This window comes from Myxine glutinosa, chromosome 2 (assembly GCF_964187855.1).
Source record: "Myxine glutinosa chromosome 2, kmMyxGlut1.1, whole genome shotgun sequence".
In the NCBI taxonomy this organism is placed as follows: domain Eukaryota; kingdom Metazoa; phylum Chordata; class Myxini; order Myxiniformes; family Myxinidae; genus Myxine; species Myxine glutinosa.
Window position 1 is genome coordinate 251,900,626 of NC_136262.1, and position 20,324 is coordinate 251,920,949.

General features: G+C 44.5%; 1 protein-coding gene across 6 annotated transcripts in view; it reads right to left on the minus strand.

The window, feature by feature from the left end:
* Positions 1–7,243: 7,243 nt before the first annotated feature.
* Positions 7,244–20,324, minus strand: part of ATP13A3 (ATPase 13A3) — a 213,599-nt gene continuing 200,518 nt past the window's right edge. For 4 of the 6 annotated variants that reach the window (XM_068105923.2, XM_068105926.2, XM_068105925.2 and 1 more), the window contains one exon: positions 13,679–14,002. In XM_068105923.2, coding sequence (XP_067962024.2) covers positions 13,820–14,002 — 183 coding nt within the window. In that variant the 3' untranslated portion in view covers positions 13,679–13,819. Of the gene's footprint in view, positions 8,019–13,110; positions 14,003–20,324 lie in introns of those variants that run through there. The other 2 variants (XM_078772426.1, XM_068105924.2) reach the window with 2 other exon arrangements.

The window sequence follows — 20,324 nt, forward strand, 5'->3', positions numbered from 1 at the left end:
TTTAAGCCCTCCTACCACTATTCCATGAGAATGCAGCTACACCAGGAATGATTTGACATGGCATGGATCTAGTGAAACAAACAACTGAGTACCTCAAAGCCCCAACAACCTCCAATCTCGGTAGTGGACCAACCACTTTACGACATCACGAAGAAAATGCAATGGACCTTCCCTGAAATCTTTGGAGAAGACAAGTTTCTGGTGATGCTGGGAGGGCTCCACATCGAAATGGCTTTGTGGGCCACTATGGGAGATTTCTTACGTGAGTCTGGATGGCCAGAAGCCCTGACAGAAGCCAGAATTACTAAGACAGAGGCAGCAGTCAAATCTTTTTTAAAGCATCCGCTCCAATGAGAACACGATATGCTTACCAATTTACCGTTGTGGTGCTCGACAGACGTCTGAAAGGAGACTATGAGGACTGTGGAATCAAGATGACCTTTGAAGATAGGGTATCGGTGGCTTGCAGGGAGAAACCAACAGTGCAATTCTGGCTACTCATTCACAAGTACCAACAATTCATATTCATAAGGTCACATCGGGAGCGCAAGTTCAAACTCATGGTCGCTACTCTCCGAAAGCTTGTACCCCTATTCTTTGTCCTAGATCACCAGAATTATGCTCAGTGGGTTCCTGTCCATATCAGAGACCTAGAAGCTCTTCCGGTTATCATCCAGGAGGAGTTTAAAGCAGGGCACTGAACGATAACTAGAAGCAATCGTTGGTTCTCATCCATACCAATTGATCACGCACATGAGCAGGCCAACAAAAGAGTAAAAGGAGTTGGTGGAGTGATTGGTCTCACAGAGTTCCCTGCCATGTTAGAACGCTGGATTGTGACTGGTCCAGAGATTAGCCACGTCGTTAAACAATTTACTGAAGCAAATGACGATGATGATGATGATGAAGAGCTCCCTCATCATGAGGAAAGAGGTGCATATCGGCACCGTTTTCGGCGCCACGTCACAGACCTGTTGGATGTCCTGCTAAGCAGAAGGAATCCCTTTGAGGAGAACAGTGCGAATCTGGTCATGTTAGACAACAAAGTGTGTATCAAGGAGTCCGCTGCCGCCTCTGTCCGTATTCTATAATCTACGGGACAAGAGTAATATGACAATTTCAGGAAAGATGTGTTTGGCTTGAATAATGTACTTCTATCAGCGCCAATCAATAAAAACAACTTGTTACTGTTCTATGAGCAGAAAACGCAAACGAAGACAGCACTTAAGAGGAAAATACAGCACTTCAAACAACATGCAGAGATGTATGGACAATCATTTGTTGGGCTTGAGAGCCGAGGTGGAAATCTGGAGGAATTTTTCCGCCAAGAATCTTCATCATCTCCACCTGCACTGTCTTCTGAAGGATCTCTCAACTCCTGTAGCAAGTCAGATTTATTGCTATGCATTGTGGAATCCAGTGAAACTACCGACCCTATAGTAGACGAGGAGCTGGTGGCACCGGATGTTTATGGGGTCATCGTTATCGATGGTGGAGCACTGATCCACGCTCTTCCTGGTACAACCGTCCAAGGCAAGTCATTCGATGAATATTTCACCAAGGTTTTCTGCCCAAGGATCCAGCATGACTTGAAAAGAGCAGCGAGAGTGGCTATTGTCTGGGCTCAGTATCGCACAATGACAATCAAAGGGGCCACAAGTGAAAAACAAAGAACGGGTACACGACAACGCGTGTCTGGTCGTGCCAAAGTCCCGGGAAAATGGCATAATTTTTTGGTAAATGCAGAAAACAAGAAGGAACTGTTCTCATTCCTGTCAACAAAACGTATGCAAGTACAGTTCCAAAATGACAAATGTGTCTATCACTTCAGGTGATCAAGTCCTCACTGCAGGGAATGGTCCTCCTATGGGATCATGCAATCACGAGGAGGCAGACACTCGAGTCCTGGTACATCTCCTTCACGCCCTCCAGCTCCAATATTCCTCACTTGCGATGGTTCATACTGGGGACACAGACGTTGTCATAATACTTCTGAGTAATTTCCACCACATCATTGCTGTGAACCCAGCGGCAGAAATCTGGATTTCATTGAAAGCAGGAAAAGCAACCAAAATGATCTCCCTCAACACCATCGCCTCAAGCTTAGGAGTGACAACGTGTAAAGCCATGGCCCTGTTCCATGCATTCACTGGATCAGACAGCACATCTTCTTTCAAATTCAAGGGTAAGCGATACTGCTTCAAGACGAAGGACAAAGTTCCATCCCTCATGCAAGAATTTGCGACTATCGCTAGCACTCCGTTTCATATATCACCAAAGTTGAAAGAAGTGGTGATGCAATTTGTCTGCAGGCTGTACTCCAACGAATCTATCACCGACGACAGCAACGTTGACCTCGTTCGAATGAGGGTGTTCTGCCATAAGACTAGGGACGTGGAGAGAATACCCCCTACAAGTGATGTGTTGGACCAACATCTCAAAAGGAGTGTCTTCCAAACGAGCATCTGGACGACAGCTCACAAGCCATTGGCGCCTGTCCAAAACCCCAGCAATCATGGATGGATGGAGAAGGACAGCAAACTGGTTCCCATTTGGATGACACTGCCCCTTGCCAAGGATGTCTTCGATCTCGATGTAAAATGTACTTGCACAAAAACCTGTTAGTCGTGAAAGTGCAAGAAGGCTAACTTGGAATGCAAATGTTTGTGCAAATGTGCTAACTATATGACTCAGAACTGTTCCCAAGCCAGAAAATAGTAAGTAATTTTTGCAGTGGTTTATATATGGTTTAGTTCATAAATTGATTAGTTCATATATATATTGTTTAGTTCATCTTCATGGCAAATGTCAGAACTCATCCCAACACTTATTAAACCATGTAACATGTTCAATGATAAATAAAAAATTTGCCCAGGTATTGCTGAAAAGTCTCTCAAAATAACATGTTTTTTTATGGATTTACACTGATATAGTCAACACGGTGGCCTCTAGAGGCAAAATACTTAAAAATGAGGTTGCTACTCCATCACAAAGCTGGTGATATCAAATATGTTCAGATCGGATAATCCGTTCAAAAGTTAGAACAGTTTGAATTTTTCACATTCCTCTCAGTGGGTTCAGGCACCCCCTATGCCCCCAAGTGCCCCAATGGGGGCTGATCGTTGTCCACTTGGACCGAAAATGTTACTCAGACACCAACCTTCAAGATGATACCAAAAAGTAAACTTTCTGGATCTGAGGTATGCTACAAGGCTGTCAACAAAAACTACACCAAACATGCATCCAGCAAGGGATGGTATTTCTATGGCCGAGAGACTGGAGCTGATGATATAGAGCAGCAGAGGAAGACAAGGAAGTTAAAGAACTCACTTGACACGTGATCCAAATTGACTCACTTAACACGTGATCAAGATGATACCAAAAAGTAAACTTTTGCATCAACTTGAAATTAAAATTTGACAATGCCGGGCGCCCCACTACTTTCCTCAGTCGGAGCATATACAGAGACCAGAGAGATGACACCCAAAGAGTGACAAGAGTGACGAATCCTCAGTCTCATAATACGCTTGTTGACCGGTGTTACGTCGACTATCATGGGAGTCAGCTTATTGGACACAGCTATAGCAACTCCCTGGGCATGGTAACCGTCAAAGCGACCAGACCAGTAGTAGGTGTAACCACCCACCATGATCTCACCACTATCCGGCCTCCGAACCTCAGAGAGTGCTGCAACACTGATGTTCAAACGCTGGAGCTCAGATGATAGCAAAGACAGGTGATCATCCTCTCTTAGAGTGAGAACGTTCCAGGCACCCACCCGAAGGGACCGCCTCAGGTTAACCCAAGGAGACCGTGGTCTGCTGGACAACACCTCAGCACCACCCCGACACACCTCCACAACCCAAACCAAGAAAGCTACCCCATGCTTTTCCTCCTATTATCAAAGAGTGGGGTCCTGAAGGTTTTGCCCCAATCCCGTCATCCGGTGAGCTGCCCTGCGCGAAGGGCAGCTGCACATGAGGTACTCCCACTGAGTGTTTTTTTTTAAAAGTTGTGTTATTTGTGCGTGTTGCGGAATGACATGTTTTTATGGTGGCCGGAGTGCAAATCCTGCCACCAACCTCTTGGAAAGAGGTAACCCGACTGCAGGAGGACGTCCGCAGACAGTTGGGCACCAGATAAGGATCGCCGTTGGCTCACAGGGAGCTCCTCTGCCCTTTTAGGCCTCAAGCTGAGGCCTGAAATAGTGCCAAAAAATGAGTTTCGTTCCGAACTCGTGGGACTACGATTTCTATGCATTTTTAAAATTGTATATAACATACCTGACCTTGTGTTAAAAGTTTAACTCTGAAATCCTGCCAGTTTCCGTGAACGACCACGTCAAACTAGGTCATGTAGAGTCAAAAAGGAGGGTTTTTAGCTCCGGTGCCGACTTTGCGGCGTGGTATCTCCGTCTGTACATATAATTCAGCCTAGGAATTTATGCTCGGCACAGACCTCCCATGGTTCTGTGGCCCTGTCAGTTTTGAAGGCTCTTACTTACGCGCGCATCATACAGCGGAAATGTAAAAAATGTACTTTTGTCGTACGTACCTACTGTAAAATTCAATGAATTTCTCCGAAATTAACCCAAAATATTTTCGAAACCATTAGAGATATCCTCTCGAAAATGGGTAAGCGTAGCATATGGAAGGGATACTGCTTATTGACGACGTTTCGTGGTTGTCTGGAAAACAACTGACGAAGGGGGTGACACTAAAAATGCCTCCAGATGCATATGGGGACTGCATGATGACCAGGGATACCATAGTGAACGTGGAGTAGGGAAGCTTGGTATTATGGTCGGCGGTAAGAATCCGATGAATACATGATAATCCATTGATACAATATGTATCAATCCATAGATAATAATAAGGCACACACCTGAAGTAAATCGCATGAGTTTATTCACCGTCGTGTCAATACGCAAAGATACAGGCTTCGATGTATGCGAAAATTCTGAATGTCCACGGCTCAAGTAGCACAAGTCTTCTTAAAATTTCAAGGCAATCGGATGAAAATTGAGGATTTTAGAAATTCGACAAAGTTGGTGAACTTTGGCTTATGTTGACCTATTGACCTTTTGATCCCAAAAACAATAAGCTTCTTGCTTATGATCAACTCTAACATTTGGTGAAGTTTCGTGAAGATCGGTTGAAAATTGTGACCTGTAGGCGACTGACTGACAGACAAACAGACAAACAAACAAACAGACAGACAGACAAACAGACAGAATAACGCACAAGATCAAGCAATATACTTGAAAAATCTCAGGTAGAATTAATCAGCAATTATTTAGCTCAGGTAGAACAGCAAGGTGATCGTGAGCATTTTATTATTAAAATTAGTATACAGTGCACGTTTTTATGCCTCCGCAGGACGGTTGTCGGTCCGTACCAGACTTTCGTTTCCAGAATAACCGCTTATGGGATTGGCTTATTGTTATAAACTGTAATAATTGGTATGATAACAAAATTGGTATGAACTGTAATGCAAGGATGAACTGGTTTGATTTTGGGTTGAAAAGGTCAAAGGGACCATGGTCATGTGACCTTTAATTTAAAATCTTGGTTACCACAACAACTTGTGGACGAGAGAAGGGATTTCAATCAAACTTGACAGTAAATATCGCGGATGCTTCTTCATGGTGGTCGAACCCTTCCCCCTCCTCCCCCCCAATGCAATTCGGGGGCAAAATCTTCCCCATTCTGTCCTGCAGCCCGGATTCGTCATGTCAGCGCTTTATTAGGGTCAGAGTGCCGATTGGTCCCCATGGACCGTCCCTTTCCCTCTTGTCCCTGTTTCTCTCTTTCTCCAACTCTGACGTGGCCCTGACTTGGTGAAGGTGGGTCACACCATCCTAGATGTGGGGGATCTTTGGGTCGTTTCTGGGAGATCGATCCGCTGTCTTTGTGTCACGGGATTGTTCGAGAGAACTTTCCGAAGTGATACAACAACAACCAAATTTGACACCACAATGGCCTGCTGTGCAAAGATGGACAGATTAAATTTTTGGGTGTAACAGGACATGTGCCCTCTGAAAATATTTTTGCAGATCATAACTCGAGTGACCTTTAATCGAGATCAAACGTAAACAGTGGGTTGACATCGAACGCAGGCGGACGCATATCCAATATCACCCACCGATGCAGACATTGTACAACAGAGCTCGTTTCGTCCCACCCTGCACAATAACGTGGGGTATAATTAGCAGTGTAGGTAGTTCCTAGACTCGTGGAGGTAGATCCTAGACTCGTGGAGGTGTATCCTAGACTCGTGGTGTATCGTAGACTCGTGGAGGTGTATCGTAGACTCGTGGAGGTGTATCGTAGACTCGTGGAGGTAGATCCTACACTCGTGGAGGTAGATCCTACACTCGTGGAGGTGTATCATAGACTTGTGGAGGTGTTGGTGAACTCGACGTTGACCAGATGCTGGTGTCTGTTGGCAAGATTGTGACACTCACTGTCCAATTGCAGCCACGTCTGCAGGCATTCACGATATTTACTCCATCTAAGAGGCGTAAACGGCGAAGTTATGTCATTCACGACGTGTTCAAAGTGCATGAAGCACTTTAAACGCGATTTTCCCAAGGCCATGACTAAACATTCAGCGTGACATGGGCGCTGCCATTTTGTATGTCATGTGACCCAAGCAAATGTTCTGATAGGCCTAGATTGAAAATTAGTGCCTTCGATGCAAGACAAAGGAGTGCGACATAAACGAGTGGAAAACTTTCAAACTGGCAGGATCTGTTAGTTAAACTTTTTGTATGTGCTACAACTCGGCACGTACTCAGATTACCAGTGATTATTTTTTAGTCTCTCTGACCTCAGAACGGGATTGAACGATACACGGTGTCAGCTTGAGGCCTATTTGACAGGTCTTGTTTTAGCCCTGCTCGGTGTCCATATCCAAACACCCTCTGGGGGCGACTCGACCAGGCGGAAGAAAACAAACTTTTTCCTACCCCCATAAAAATGTGTGACTACCCTTAGTCTGGGGCTCCTACCCGCTGACCTGCCTGGCTAGGTAAGACCTAACAGGAGCAAAGCTCCCACCAGTATAGCCCAAAGGGTCACAGAAGCATGCAAGCCTCTCCACTACGATCAAAGTGGTAGTCACAATCAGGGAGGATTTAGAAGCACAGTTTGAATTCCACTTCACTTGGTCCCAATTCCAGCCACCAACACGCAGAAGTAGCTGAGGGAATAATATATGTATTCCCCATGCAGTGCACATATCCAGGTTTGTTCCTTTATTTTCAGTTAAAATGCAGATAAGGTTAACATGGTGTTTATTGTGACCAAATCCAAGCAAATGAACCAAATAGAAAAGAAATAAACAGATAACTCGATAACTATAAAACTAGTCCAAAGAACACTGGTCCACAAGATAACTGGCATATTTTGAACAATGTACCACGTACATGAGTAGACACTTGGTGAAATAATCAATCTTTGAGAACATTTTAAAGTAATTGTTAAAATAAACAAAATAAAAAGACAAAACACTCAAAATAAAATAATTAATTTGTATAGACAATGCATTCCAAAATAAAAAATTATACGACCTGCACGTGTTGCCGGCTCCAAAGCAATCCTAAGATTTAGACATTTTGGGGAAAAATATTATTACACACCGATTAATCGGTCCCACCAAACATTTCAACTTTCACGCACGTGAAGCAATCCAGTTGCTATATTTTTTATTTCTGACACGAACACAACAAAGACAAGAAAAATATTTCATCGAGGAGTGCTTGCCATCACCGTAACTTATGGCACTCAAGACATTCCCCATGACATACAATAAATTGCATCTGTCACTTAATGTAAAAGTGACGTTACTATTCAAACTTGTCTCCAATGTTTTCAACAACATGAAAAAAAGTTTTAAAATTAATAAATAGACGACTTCCTGATTCTTGCTGGAACTGGGCGTAGGGCCACATGTCGCCGAGTAGTTTTTGTTTGTAAATTGTTGGCACCGTATAAGTTATTAATCTTGAGGGTGTCCTGAATCAGAAAAACGATGACAACAGGTTTTCATTGCACATTCACACCATGGTCATTTCCTTTTTAATTTTTCTCACAAATAAAGATTTATATGATAGAAAAATATTATTGTTGACTAGATAAGAATGAATAACTATTTCATACTAAATATGCACCCCCTCCACCCCCCAAAACAACAACAACAACATAGGAAAAGGCTATTTCTGGGAATAATTTTTATTCACAACTACCGGCGTAGCCGTGCTACGCATTGGGTGGGAGGGAGCCCGACATACAGAGGAGAAGAGGGAGGGTATGGGTGAGAGAGGGGAGAGAGTGACACTTCCACATTGACTTGAAAGATTAACGTGACTTGAAGGAGGGAAGGGGTGAGAACATGCCTTAATTGATTTACTTCTGTTGTTCATTTTTAAACTTGAAAGTATCGAATACATTTCACTTTACAAATTAGAAATTGCTTAAAAACAAACGTTATTATTTAATAAATATTGCATTCCATAGTGAGTCCACATATACATTTTATTATGTACAAAGTTTTCGGAGTATTGTTTAATTATATCGTTGGAAAAGAGTTAACTCACCTTAAATAAACTCTTTGTACAGTATATACCCCAGGAATATGAAAGAAAGAGGACCACTGAACCTGTAGCTTATTTGGGCCCTGGCCTAATGTTGCAATCTAAATTTGGTAGCATTCTGACTGGTGGGTCTGGAGAAGATTTTTGAAGGAATTCATGAAATTTTCCCCAAAATTTACCAAGCCGGCCATTTTGATACACTTCCGGTCACATGATCGGTGTGACCTCCGTAATTTAACATCCATACCCTGGCCTAATTTTTCAACCCCAATTTGGTAGCAAGCCGACTGGTGGGTCTGAAGAAAAAGATTTTTGACGGAATTTACTAAAGCCGGCATTTTGACACACTTCCGGTCACGTAACCAGAATGAGCTTTACAATCCCGTTTACTAGTCAGGAGCAGAACCTTGCTGCCAAATTTCAGCTGGAACGGCCCAGCAGTTTAGCCAGAAAAGTCAAAATAGGAGACAGACTGACAGACAGACAAAACAGTGCACGATGACAATATGTTATCTGGAATTCAGATTCCAGATATTCAGAATCTAAATTAGACTACATTTCGATGTCTAACTTCAGTTTTCAGTCGCTGTACTTTTACCAAGTAATAATAAATAACTAACTCCCTCGTGTGGCACCCCGCCCCCCCCTCCCACCCCCCACCTTTCATACGAGGGTATGAAACCCTCGTATGGGGACGAAATGCGATGTGGGGACGGGACGAAATGTATTCGTCCGAAATGGGGACGAAATGTATTCGATGTGGGGACGAAATGTATTCGTCTGACCAGATAATTTGAAATGATCAGAATGCATTTTTGCCAATAAAACACTGTTTGTCTGATTTTCTCACCTTTTGCTGCAATCGAGACTTAAACCATCTTAGCGACTACGAAAAATGAAATTATATGGTGAATTAGAGTCGAGATAAAGCCAAAAAGCACGAGCCTTATAAGTTATAATAAGTCAAAAGCCGAGCCGAGAGAAGAGGCTTCTAAAGTTATGAGGCCTCAACGATGCGGAGCAAACAAAATGGTGGAGATGGGATTTTGAAGCTTCTCCCTGAACAAGTGATGCTCTCCCTGAAAGGGGGAAGCTCCTTCCTGAACGGACGGACACAGCCAGACTGGAGGAGATTATAGCATTTTAGTGTAGATACTGTATATATCTCCACATGGTCAGTGGGCTTAATTTGTGATAGCACTATGTTGTTGAGCAACAGCCTCCATCCATCCAAGCTACTTAAGGTCAAAGAACATTCAGGCACAACTGAGCTCAAACAAACCAAAACATATGCAAGTAAACCTGCCATGCAAGATATTCTACTGACCTCCTCAGTGGATGACATGCACATCTGTTAATGACCAGAAAAGACTTCAATGTACATATATGAAATGAAATATGTGAAATTCATGTTACACACGACCATAACTGTGGATCACATTGCAAACATCAGTGGAATACATGAATGTTCCGACACCAAGAAAGTTCCGACACCAAGAAAGTTCCGCTAAAAAGAAAGTTCCGCTAAAAAGAAAGTTCCGCTAAAAAGAAAGTTCCGCGAACAAGAAAGTTCCGCTAACAAGAAAGGTCCGCTAACAAGAAAGGTCCGCTAACAAGAAAGTTCCGCTAAAAAGAAAGTTCCACAAACAAGAAAGTTCCGCCAAAAATAAAGTTCCACTAAAAATAAAGTTCCGAAAACAAGAAAGTTTGTCCAACATTTCTAGGTCCAACATTTCCCACATAATCATATAATAACATGACAGTTCCAACAATATGAAAGTTCTGACAACCCACATCTGTGGATTAGATGAGATTTGCGATTGGGCACATTGGTAGAATGCAGTCTGTTATACGATATCATCTTCCTCACCGTCATCGTCGATCAGGTAATTGTAAGTACGAGAACAGTTGTCAGCTAATGCTTCACATGAGCACATTTCCAAACAGACAAGACCAGCTCCGCAACAGGAGCAGTTATAGAACCTCTGCACTCACCTCGACTGCGTCTACACATGGTGAATTTGATTATGGGGCATGGCGTTGCCTTAAGTTCAGCAACAACTGGAATGTATGCACCTCCTTCCTTCTTCCAGCCATGGCATTCTGATTAGGGAGGCTGCGGGCATACTACACTGTCATGGCACCAGACCATTCATTGCCTGATAATGAGCACGTCGTCATATTGACTGCTTCAATGTGCTGGAAGTAATCTCTGCCTCAGCCTGATTTTTTTGGAACAGCTCCACGCAAAGCTACTTCACCTCCTTTATTGCTGTTTATGGCTGATACAATTTGCACACAAATCCCTCCAGTCTGTCCATTACATCCTTTGTAGGCTCTCCTGTGTTCCCAAGATGAATAAAGACATCTGTCACTGAAGGAATTGCTTTCTTGAAAATCTTCCAGCATGAAGTTTTTCCCTTTCCCACAAATCTCCTGGTGCTGTCACATCAACGAAAGCAGTGAAACACTGGCAGGGCAGCAGATAGCTGTTCACCAAGGGCTTTGTATATGGGCCTAAGGGGTACAGTCCATTGTTTGTCACTAGTTCCCAGAATGACATGGGTGTTTTCACCAAATTAAAAAAACTGGCGAAGTTCCAGAATAAATACATCTCTTGAGAGACGGGAGACCATGTTGATTTTTTTTTTTTCGATGGAACCACAATCATATATATCCACCTTGACATAATACCGAGTCAGGTTTTTTGAGCAAATCATTCAAATGCTTGCCAATTGACCATGTCCGAAGTTTGGACGATACATCACCTACGTTATGGGCCATGACAAGTTTATATCCATTTGTTGATTCTTTAATTTTTAAAACGTTAAGAACATTAATGCACATTACAGTTTCGTTTAAAAGCCCCACTCGTGTTCAGGCCGTTGGTGCTCCTAGGGTTGGCAGCGAGTGCCCTGGAAGCATTGACGGAAATAGAGTGGCAATCATATATATATATATATATATATATTTTGGTATACGGAATCGAGGCTCGTGAAAGAGCTAACATTTATTTCACAAACAAATCAACCAGACAAACAAAATATATAAAAAGAGGGAGCAGAAGACAAGATGGGGAGAGAAGGGGAAGCACATAAACATAACATTTGAGAGCAGGGAGATGTGGAGGGGAGAGAGCTTGGGGGGAGGAGGCGTGGGAAGGGGGGGGGGGGGGGAACTATAAAACACAAGGACACCAAGGACTTCCCGGACAGAAGTTGGTATTTCAAAAAAGTGGATTTGGGGTGAAATTAGCGGGGGTAGAAAAGATCAAGGTTTTGGATGGGGGAAGATAAGAGATGGTGGTGAACAGCTGTTTTAAAGACCTGGAGGGTGGAGTGGGATTGAAGAGAGTGAGGGAGTTTGTTCCAGTGGCGGGAGAAAAGAGGAATGAAGGAGTGAAGGTGAGCAGAGAGTCTTGATTTTGGCAGTTTAACCATAAGAGGGTTGCAGGCAGATCTTGTGCGACCTGTAGGAATATTTGGGGGACAGAGCCCAGAGAGAGCTGGGGGGCAAGGCCAGAGAGGAGTCGGTAGAAGACGGAAAGACCACCAACCTGCCTGCGGTGAGTAAGTGAGAGGCCCTTGGAGTTAGCTTCATCGCGGGAGATTCCAATGATTCTGAACGCTTTGGTTTCAACAGCGTGAAGACGAGCTAGGTGTGAGGCAGGAGCACCAGCCCAGAGGGGAGAGCAGTATTCCATTGAGCTGCGGATGAAAGCCTTGTATGTGGTGAGGAGCTCAGGTGTGCCAAGGAAGGACCGCACGACGGAGGATGCCCAGTCGGCGACTGGCTTTGGAGGCCAGATTTGAAATGTGGTTTTCCCAGGAAAGATCATGGCAGATAGTGAGACCCAAAAGCTTGAGTGACAGAACTTCTTGGAGAGGATTATTCAGAAAGTGGATGGGAGGGGGAAATATGTGTGGGAAAATTGCATGCACAGTCAGATCGCCCAGATGGCAGAGCACTGGTACGGTTTACCAGAGGAGCTGGGCTCGATTCCTGGTCTGGACATGTCATTTTTCCACATATATCAATTGAATTATTTAATCCTGTTCATATATATATACACACTCGTATACATGTTGTTCAACCCCACACCTGAAATACGTTAGACTCATCACCCCATATCATGATCATCATTATTATAATCATTAATATCATTCTGTTAAAACCTGTTATAGTCCTGAAAAAATATAGTCCTGTTAAAACTTCCGATCATTCCATCGATATGGTTGGTATATGTCACAACTACTTGAACATAAATTGGACAAAATGTATTGATGTGTGCATGTTTGTTGGGTAGTCAGGGTAAAATTAAATGAGAGGACCAATGTTTGTTCAAGCTGCTCTTAAATATTTGAAGTGATGGTGCAGTTACTACAAACTGAGGAAGGCTATTCCATTTCCCAGTTATTCTGATTGTAACGGTTTTTTCGTGGAGCAGTATAACTCCTCTCCTTAAGCAACAATGTTTCGATCGACCCCAAAATAAACCTCAATGCGCATTGAAAAACTGGCACCAAAGTTTTTTTTCTGATTCAGAACATCCTAAACAATAATAATTCATCTGGTGCCAACAATTTACACACAAAAAATACTTGGGTCATATTTACGACATTTGGTTCTAGACTATATTACACACAAAATTATTATGAATACCAGGCCCCATCATTCAGTCGATCTTGTACTGGCCATAAAACAAACAAATGTTAAGTATAATTGCATGGTATGACTCACAGAACACAGCGAGTGTGTTTGGAGAAAGATGCATCCACAGTGGATCTATTGATCTGATCCAAAAAACCGACAGCACCATTAAGTTTCGCTTCAGAGAGCAAAGAGGACAGAGGGGAGATACAAAAATATTTGGTTCCCTTAAGTAGACAACGGAACTCTGCAGCTACTTCAAGCCACAAAGCAACAACCTCTGTACATCTCTAAAAACAGTGCATACGAGGCCAAAGTGGAAGAGAATTTGCCACCTCAGTTAATCACAAGATTCACCTTCTTTGAGTTAGAATATATTAATGTAGACAATGTGTATACATTTCTGATTATATGACTTCGAATTTTAAACTTTCTCCAATGCATGATGGCCACATTTAACAGCTAGATCTTGTTTTGTTTGTTCAACAATGCACACATATCCAAGCAGATACAACTCTCCAGTCGTGCGAACAAGGTGCCAACGTAAATAAACAGTCATACAGATAAAGTCCTTCAGGGAAGAGTAATCTGTATTGAGTCAGCAGAAGCCTGTGCCAGCGTGGTGGTATTGATGGGAGGCCAGTCAGGATCGACCTGCAGCTCCTGTGCCAGGCGTTTGTAGTGAGCGCATGTATGCTGAGGCAGGCCAAAGGAGGCCACCATACGAGACCAGCAACCCCTCCGCTCAATAGATTCCTAGGGGTAAGTTCGACAAAAAATGTAGATTGCAAACCCACACACAAAAAAATTCAACTTCCAAATTAAATGACAAATGGCAATGACGAGCTGAAAATGAATAGTCCCAAGTGGGACAAATGCTGGTCTCCTGATGGAGGGCGGTCGTAATTGGGCTGTATTAGGTGATAAAAGGGGTCTTAATAGTGGGGCGGCTTAGCCCAAATATTCAAAAGAATTGTGCATTTTGTGATACAAGCACCAAATTTGGCACAAATGTACATTAATATGTTGCGAACATTTTCAGATATTGGGCCACTTGAAATTCCGTAATTTTTTTTTTCAAATTTTTTCAAATTTCGTAATTTCAAATTTTTCGGGTGACACCGTCACAATTTCGGTCTTCGAGGCCGGCCGATAGGCAAAGTGTGACCGGAAGGGACGAGGTTCTCCTGACCACGTGGCCCTCGATCTGGGAAGCGAGAGGCGTTCCATTAGTGGACGCGCCCCTCACGCCCGACTTTTGGGCGGCCCCGGCAGGCCGTTTGTTTTGACGTTCCGTGACAGGCCCCGCACCCCCACCTCCGGGCCGACCGGAAGCTTGTGCTGAGTACATCATACCTGAACAACTCAGTGAGGCAGAACACAGCAGTGCACACCAGGGTGACCCCTTCAGTGCATAAACCAATTAACCTGTCCACTGCAGGGCATATAGAAATGAAGTTATTTTCTGCATATAATAATAATATAAGTTCAGTTCTATATAACAATTTCTGTTATCACCACTACCACTACAACTACCACTACTACAAGCTTTGTCTGGAATTTTGTGGACTAACAGACAAACAGACATACAGACAAGCTGGGATCAAAACATTACCTCCTTCCACCATTGAGTGTAGAGGTAAACATCATGGAAATTATATCATGCCCTAGATTTAATTCATGCTTACCCGTGTATTTGCTTCACTGGTTCACAAGGTCTTTTGCATACATGTAATTCAGACTCTCGTCTTCATTGCTGACCACACAATGTTCGCAACATATTAATGTACATTTGTGCCAAATTTGGTGCTTGTATCACAAAATGCACAATTCTTTTGAATATTTGGGCTAAGCCGCCCCACTATATCGGCCGGCCTCGAAGACCGAAATTGTGACGGTGTCACCCGAAAAATTTGAAATTACGAAATTTGAAAAAATTTGAAAAAAAAAATTACGGAATTTCAAGTGGCCCAATATCTGAAAATGTTCGCAACATATTAATGTACATTTGTGCCAAATTTGGTGCTTGTATCACAAAATGCACAACAGGTTTGCTATGCTGCTACACTATAAGGGATTTTAGGAGTCTCAAGGTTCGACAACACTTTAGGGTTCTGGAGGGTCTTAAAGGGTCTTAAAGGGTCTTGCTGTCATGGGCAAAAATATTGGCACCCTTGCACATTTTTCAAATAATGCACCATTTCTTCCAGAAAAATGTTGAAATTTTTAAATATTTTGGTATCCACAAATCTATTTCTTTGGTTTGCAATGGAACAAAACAAAAAAAGCTGAAAAAATTACTAAATCTTAGCTTTGCGAGAGGACGCTGGCGTTGCATATTCGCCGCTTCTCCGACTGGATGGATGTACAGGGTCTGCTTCTACCTTTCTGACCTGACATCTCACACCTGTCCTGCCTTTTCACACCCGCACGTGCCGCGTGTTCTCCGGCTGGATAACGGAATCTGCTTTTGATGGTACGGAATACGGAATTCGAAAGGCCCGCTCCCGTTGATTGTGGCCGTGGCCTTGTTTGCCGGTGGCCTTGTGGCCTTGTTTGCCGCTGTGGTCTTGATTAGCGGCTGCAGTCGTTTGCCGCTGCGTTTGCCGCTGCGTTTGCCGCTTTGCCTCCTCGACCTTGGCCTCGTACTCGTCCCTTCGCTCCTGCCTGGCATGGCTCTGAAGTACTCCGCCGCAAGGCTTCTTCTGCTCAATACCCGCTCCACCCCATCATGCATCTCTGCCATCAAATCAAATGGACTCCTCCGACGACCCAGGTACATTCACCGTGGCTCCGGTCGCAAGTTTGTTTATTTGTAATCAGGTCACTCCATCCCCGTCCTCTGGTCGGCTCAGCGCACTCTCACTCTTCGTCCCAGCGCACCTGGTCACAGCAACCCACACGATCGCACCTCTTGCCTACGAACCCTGGCTAAATCACCTGAATTCATCCCTGCTGTTCAAAACAACATCAAGCTCACCCTGTTCAACACCCGGTCCCTCAACAATAAATGCCTCATCCTGAACGAATACATCCTGGATAACAAACTGGACTTTCTCTGTCCCACCGAAACCTGGCAACAACCTCTGGACTACTACACACTCAACCTCACCACACCCAATGGATATTCCTACGTCAATAAACCACGCTCGGAGGGCCGAGGTGGTGGAATTGCCGTTATCCACCGTCAAGACATCAAGACCAACCTCATCTCCATCTCATCTGCTCCATCATTTGAACACCTGGCTTTAAAACTCTCTGGTCACACGCAGTCAGTCATGGCTGTCGTCTACCGCCCTCCCAAACCACACCCATCATTCCTGTCTGACTTCTCCTACTTTCTGACCCAGCTATGTTCCCTCTCCCCCTCAATCCTCCTCCTTGGTGATTTCAATATCCACATGGACTCCACTGACTCCACAATAACCACTGACTTCACTGATTTACTCACCTGCTTTAACCTCACTCAACATGTCGACTTTCCTACCCATATCCGTGGTCACATTTTGGACCTTGTCTGCTCCACTGGATTAAATTTGCACCATCTCTATGGCTCCGACCTCACCCTCTCTGACCACTTAGCCATCACTCTGACCATCAACATCCCCGCCCCAACACCAAGGCATTATCGCACAATCAACTTCCGTAAGCTAAACGCTCTTTCACCTACCTCATTCTCATCCACCCTCTCTGAAAAAATGTCCACTTCTCCCTTCATTGACCTCCACACCCCTTCCGACCTCACTGACTACTACAACCACACTCTCTCCTCCTGCCTTGACCAGCTTGCGCCTGTAAAAACCAAAACAGTTTCTTTCACCCATTCTGCTCCCTGGTTTACCCCTGAACTCCACCTGATGAAAACTCGTGCTCGCCAACTTGAAAGACTCCGCAATAAAACGGGTCTCACAGTTCACTCCCAAGCCTACAAGGACCACATACAACACTACAAAGATGCCCTCTCCCGCGCCCGCTCTGCCTACTACTCTCAAATTATCCACTCTGGCTCCGGAAACCCAAAAGCACTCTTCTCGACAATAAACAAACTCCTCCGCCCCCTGAACACCACCACCCAGTCATTCACAGTAGACAACTGCATCTCCTTCCTCTCTTTCTTCCAACGCAAAATTGACAACATCTACAACAGCTTGACCACCGCCGCACCCGCTCCCCCTCCAACCACCTGCCCCCCCTTGTCCTGCCATCCCCTGTCTCGGTTCTCCCCAATCTCTCCTACTGACCTCTCTGAACTCCTCATAGGAATGAAAACTGCCACCTGCACTCTTGACCCCATCCCCTCCAGCTTTGTCAAAGCCTCCCTCCCTGCTCTCTCTCCACTTATCATTGCAACAATAAACTCCTCCCTGTCTACAGGCATCGTCCCACCTTCCCTCAAAATTGCTGCTGTTACCCCCATTCTAAAAAAACCTGGTCTAAACCCCGACACCCTAAACAACTTCAGACCCATCTCCAACCTACCCTTTCTGTCAAAAGTTTTGGAACGCGCTGTAGCCACTCAACTCAAACATCATCTCTCTGCCAATAACTTGTATGAAACATTCCAATCCGGATTCCGCTCCAACCACAGTACTGAAACTGCTCTCCTCAAAATCACCAACGACCTTCTCCTCTCCTCTGACGCTGGCAACCTCAACATTCTCGTCCTCCTCGACCTCAGCGCTGCCTTTGACACCATCGATCACACTATCCTCCTCACCCGACTTGAATCCACCTTTAACGTCACCGGCACTGCCCTCTCTTGGATTAAATCATACCTCTCTGACAGATGCCAGTTCATCTCCATCAATAACTGCAAATCCCCCACTGCTCCCCTCCCCCAAGGTGTCCCCCAAGGTTCAGTTCTTGGCCCCCTCCTCTTCATCCTTTACCTGTCCCCGCTCGGTCACTTAATCCGCCGTCATGGTCTCCAATTCCACTGCTTCGCCGATGACATCCAGCTTTTCATCTCCACCAAGTCCGTCTCCACCGACACCCACTCTATCCTGACAAACTGCATCACTGAAATAAAATCCTGGCTTCAAATCAACTTCCTCAAGCTTAACTGTGATAAATCTGAAATAATCATCATTGGCCCAAAAACGCTCACAAAATCCACCCATAACTTTGCCCTCAACATCGACGGTATCCCAGTATCCACCTCCCCTCACATCCGGAATCTTGGCGTCATCTTTGACCAAACCCTTTCCTTCGACAAATACACTAAACAGATCACAAAGTCAGCCTTCTTTCACCTGAAAAACATTGCCCGTCTCCGCTCATCCCTCTCCTCCACGGCTGCAGAAACCCTCATCCACGCCTTCATCACCTCCCGTCTGGACTACTGCAATAGCCTCCTCTATGGTTCACCCTCAAAAATCACCAATAAACTCCAATACATTCAGAACTCCGCTGCCCGTCTACTCACTCATTCCCGGACCCGTGACCACATCACCCCCGTCCTTTACAAGCTTCACTGGCTCCCCATCCCCCAGAGAATCCAGTACAAAATCCTCCTCTTGACATACAAAGCCCTCCATAACCTGGCCCCATCCTACCTGGCTGACCTCCTCTCCAGACACACTCCCACCCGCAACCTCCGCTCTGCTGGTACCAACCTCCTGACCCCCTCCATCCGGACCAAATTCAGATCCTGGGGGGACAGGGCCTTCTCCATCGCTGCTCCCACCCTCTGGAACTCACTACCTCACACCATCAGAGACTCCTCCTCACTCACCACATTCAAAACATCACTAAAGACCCACCTGTTCAACGCTGCATTCAACATTCAACCCACAGCATTTAACCCCTGACTATCTCTTCTCCTTCTCCCTCCTTTTGCTTTAAATATTTCCCTATTGATTCTTGTCTTGTCTTTTTGATTCTTGTCTTATATATATGCCGTATATCGCTGCTGTTTGTTTTCTTGATTCTTGTCTTTTTGCAATTGTTGTTTTCATGTATTGTTATGCATTATGTTTTCCACTCTGTCAAAGTGCCTTTGGGCTTCTGGAAAAGCGCTATACAAAATAAATGAATTATTATTATTATTATTAGCTTATTCCATACAGAAATCCTAAAATGGCCCAGACAATATTATTGGAACTTTTTAGAAGTTGTGAGAAATAATTGGATTTCAAGCAGGTGATTCTCTTTTACTTAGGGATTGAACCCACCTGTGGTGAGTTGCAAGGTGCCGACAATATAAGAATCACTCATTCAATCAGTTTGAATGGAGAAAAGGAGTCATTCTGCTGTTTTGTGTCACTGTGTGTACCGTAATGAAAATGGAGAAAAGAAAGAAAAGCAGAGACTTGTCTGATGAGGTCAGACACAAGATTATAGCCAAGCATGGACAATCTCAAGGCTACAAATCCATCTCCAGAGATTTTGATGTTCCTGTGTCCATCGTACGCAATGTTATCAGGAAGTTTAAGGCCCATGGCACTGCAGCCAACCTCCCCGGACGTGGCTGAATGAGAAAGCTTGATCGAAGATTGCAGCGAAGGATTGTTCGAATGGTGGAGAAAGCACCTCGATCAACTGCCAAACAGATTCAAGCTGACCTTCAGACACGAGGTACGACAGTTTCAACTCGCACAGTCCGTCGCCAACTCAATGAAAGGGGGTTATATGGCAGGAGACCCAGGAGGACCCCACTGACACCATCGATCACACCATCCTCCTCACCCAACTTGAAACCACCTTTAACATTACCGGCACTGCCCTCTCTTGGATTAAATCATACCTCTCTGACAGACGCCAGTTCATCTCCATCAATAACTGCAAATCCCCCACTGCTCCCCTCCCCCAAGGTTCAGTTCTTGGCCCCCTCCTCTTCATCCTTTACCTGTCCCCCCTCGGTCACTTAATCCGCCATCATGGTCTCCAATTCCACTGCTTCGCCGATGACATCCAGCTTTTCATCTCCACCAAGCCCATCTCCACCGCCACCCACTCTATCCTGACAAACTGCATCACTGAAATAAAATCCTGGCTTCAAATCAACTTCCTCAAACTTAACTATGATAAATCTGAAATAATCATCATTGGCCCAAAAACGCTCATAAAATCCACCCAT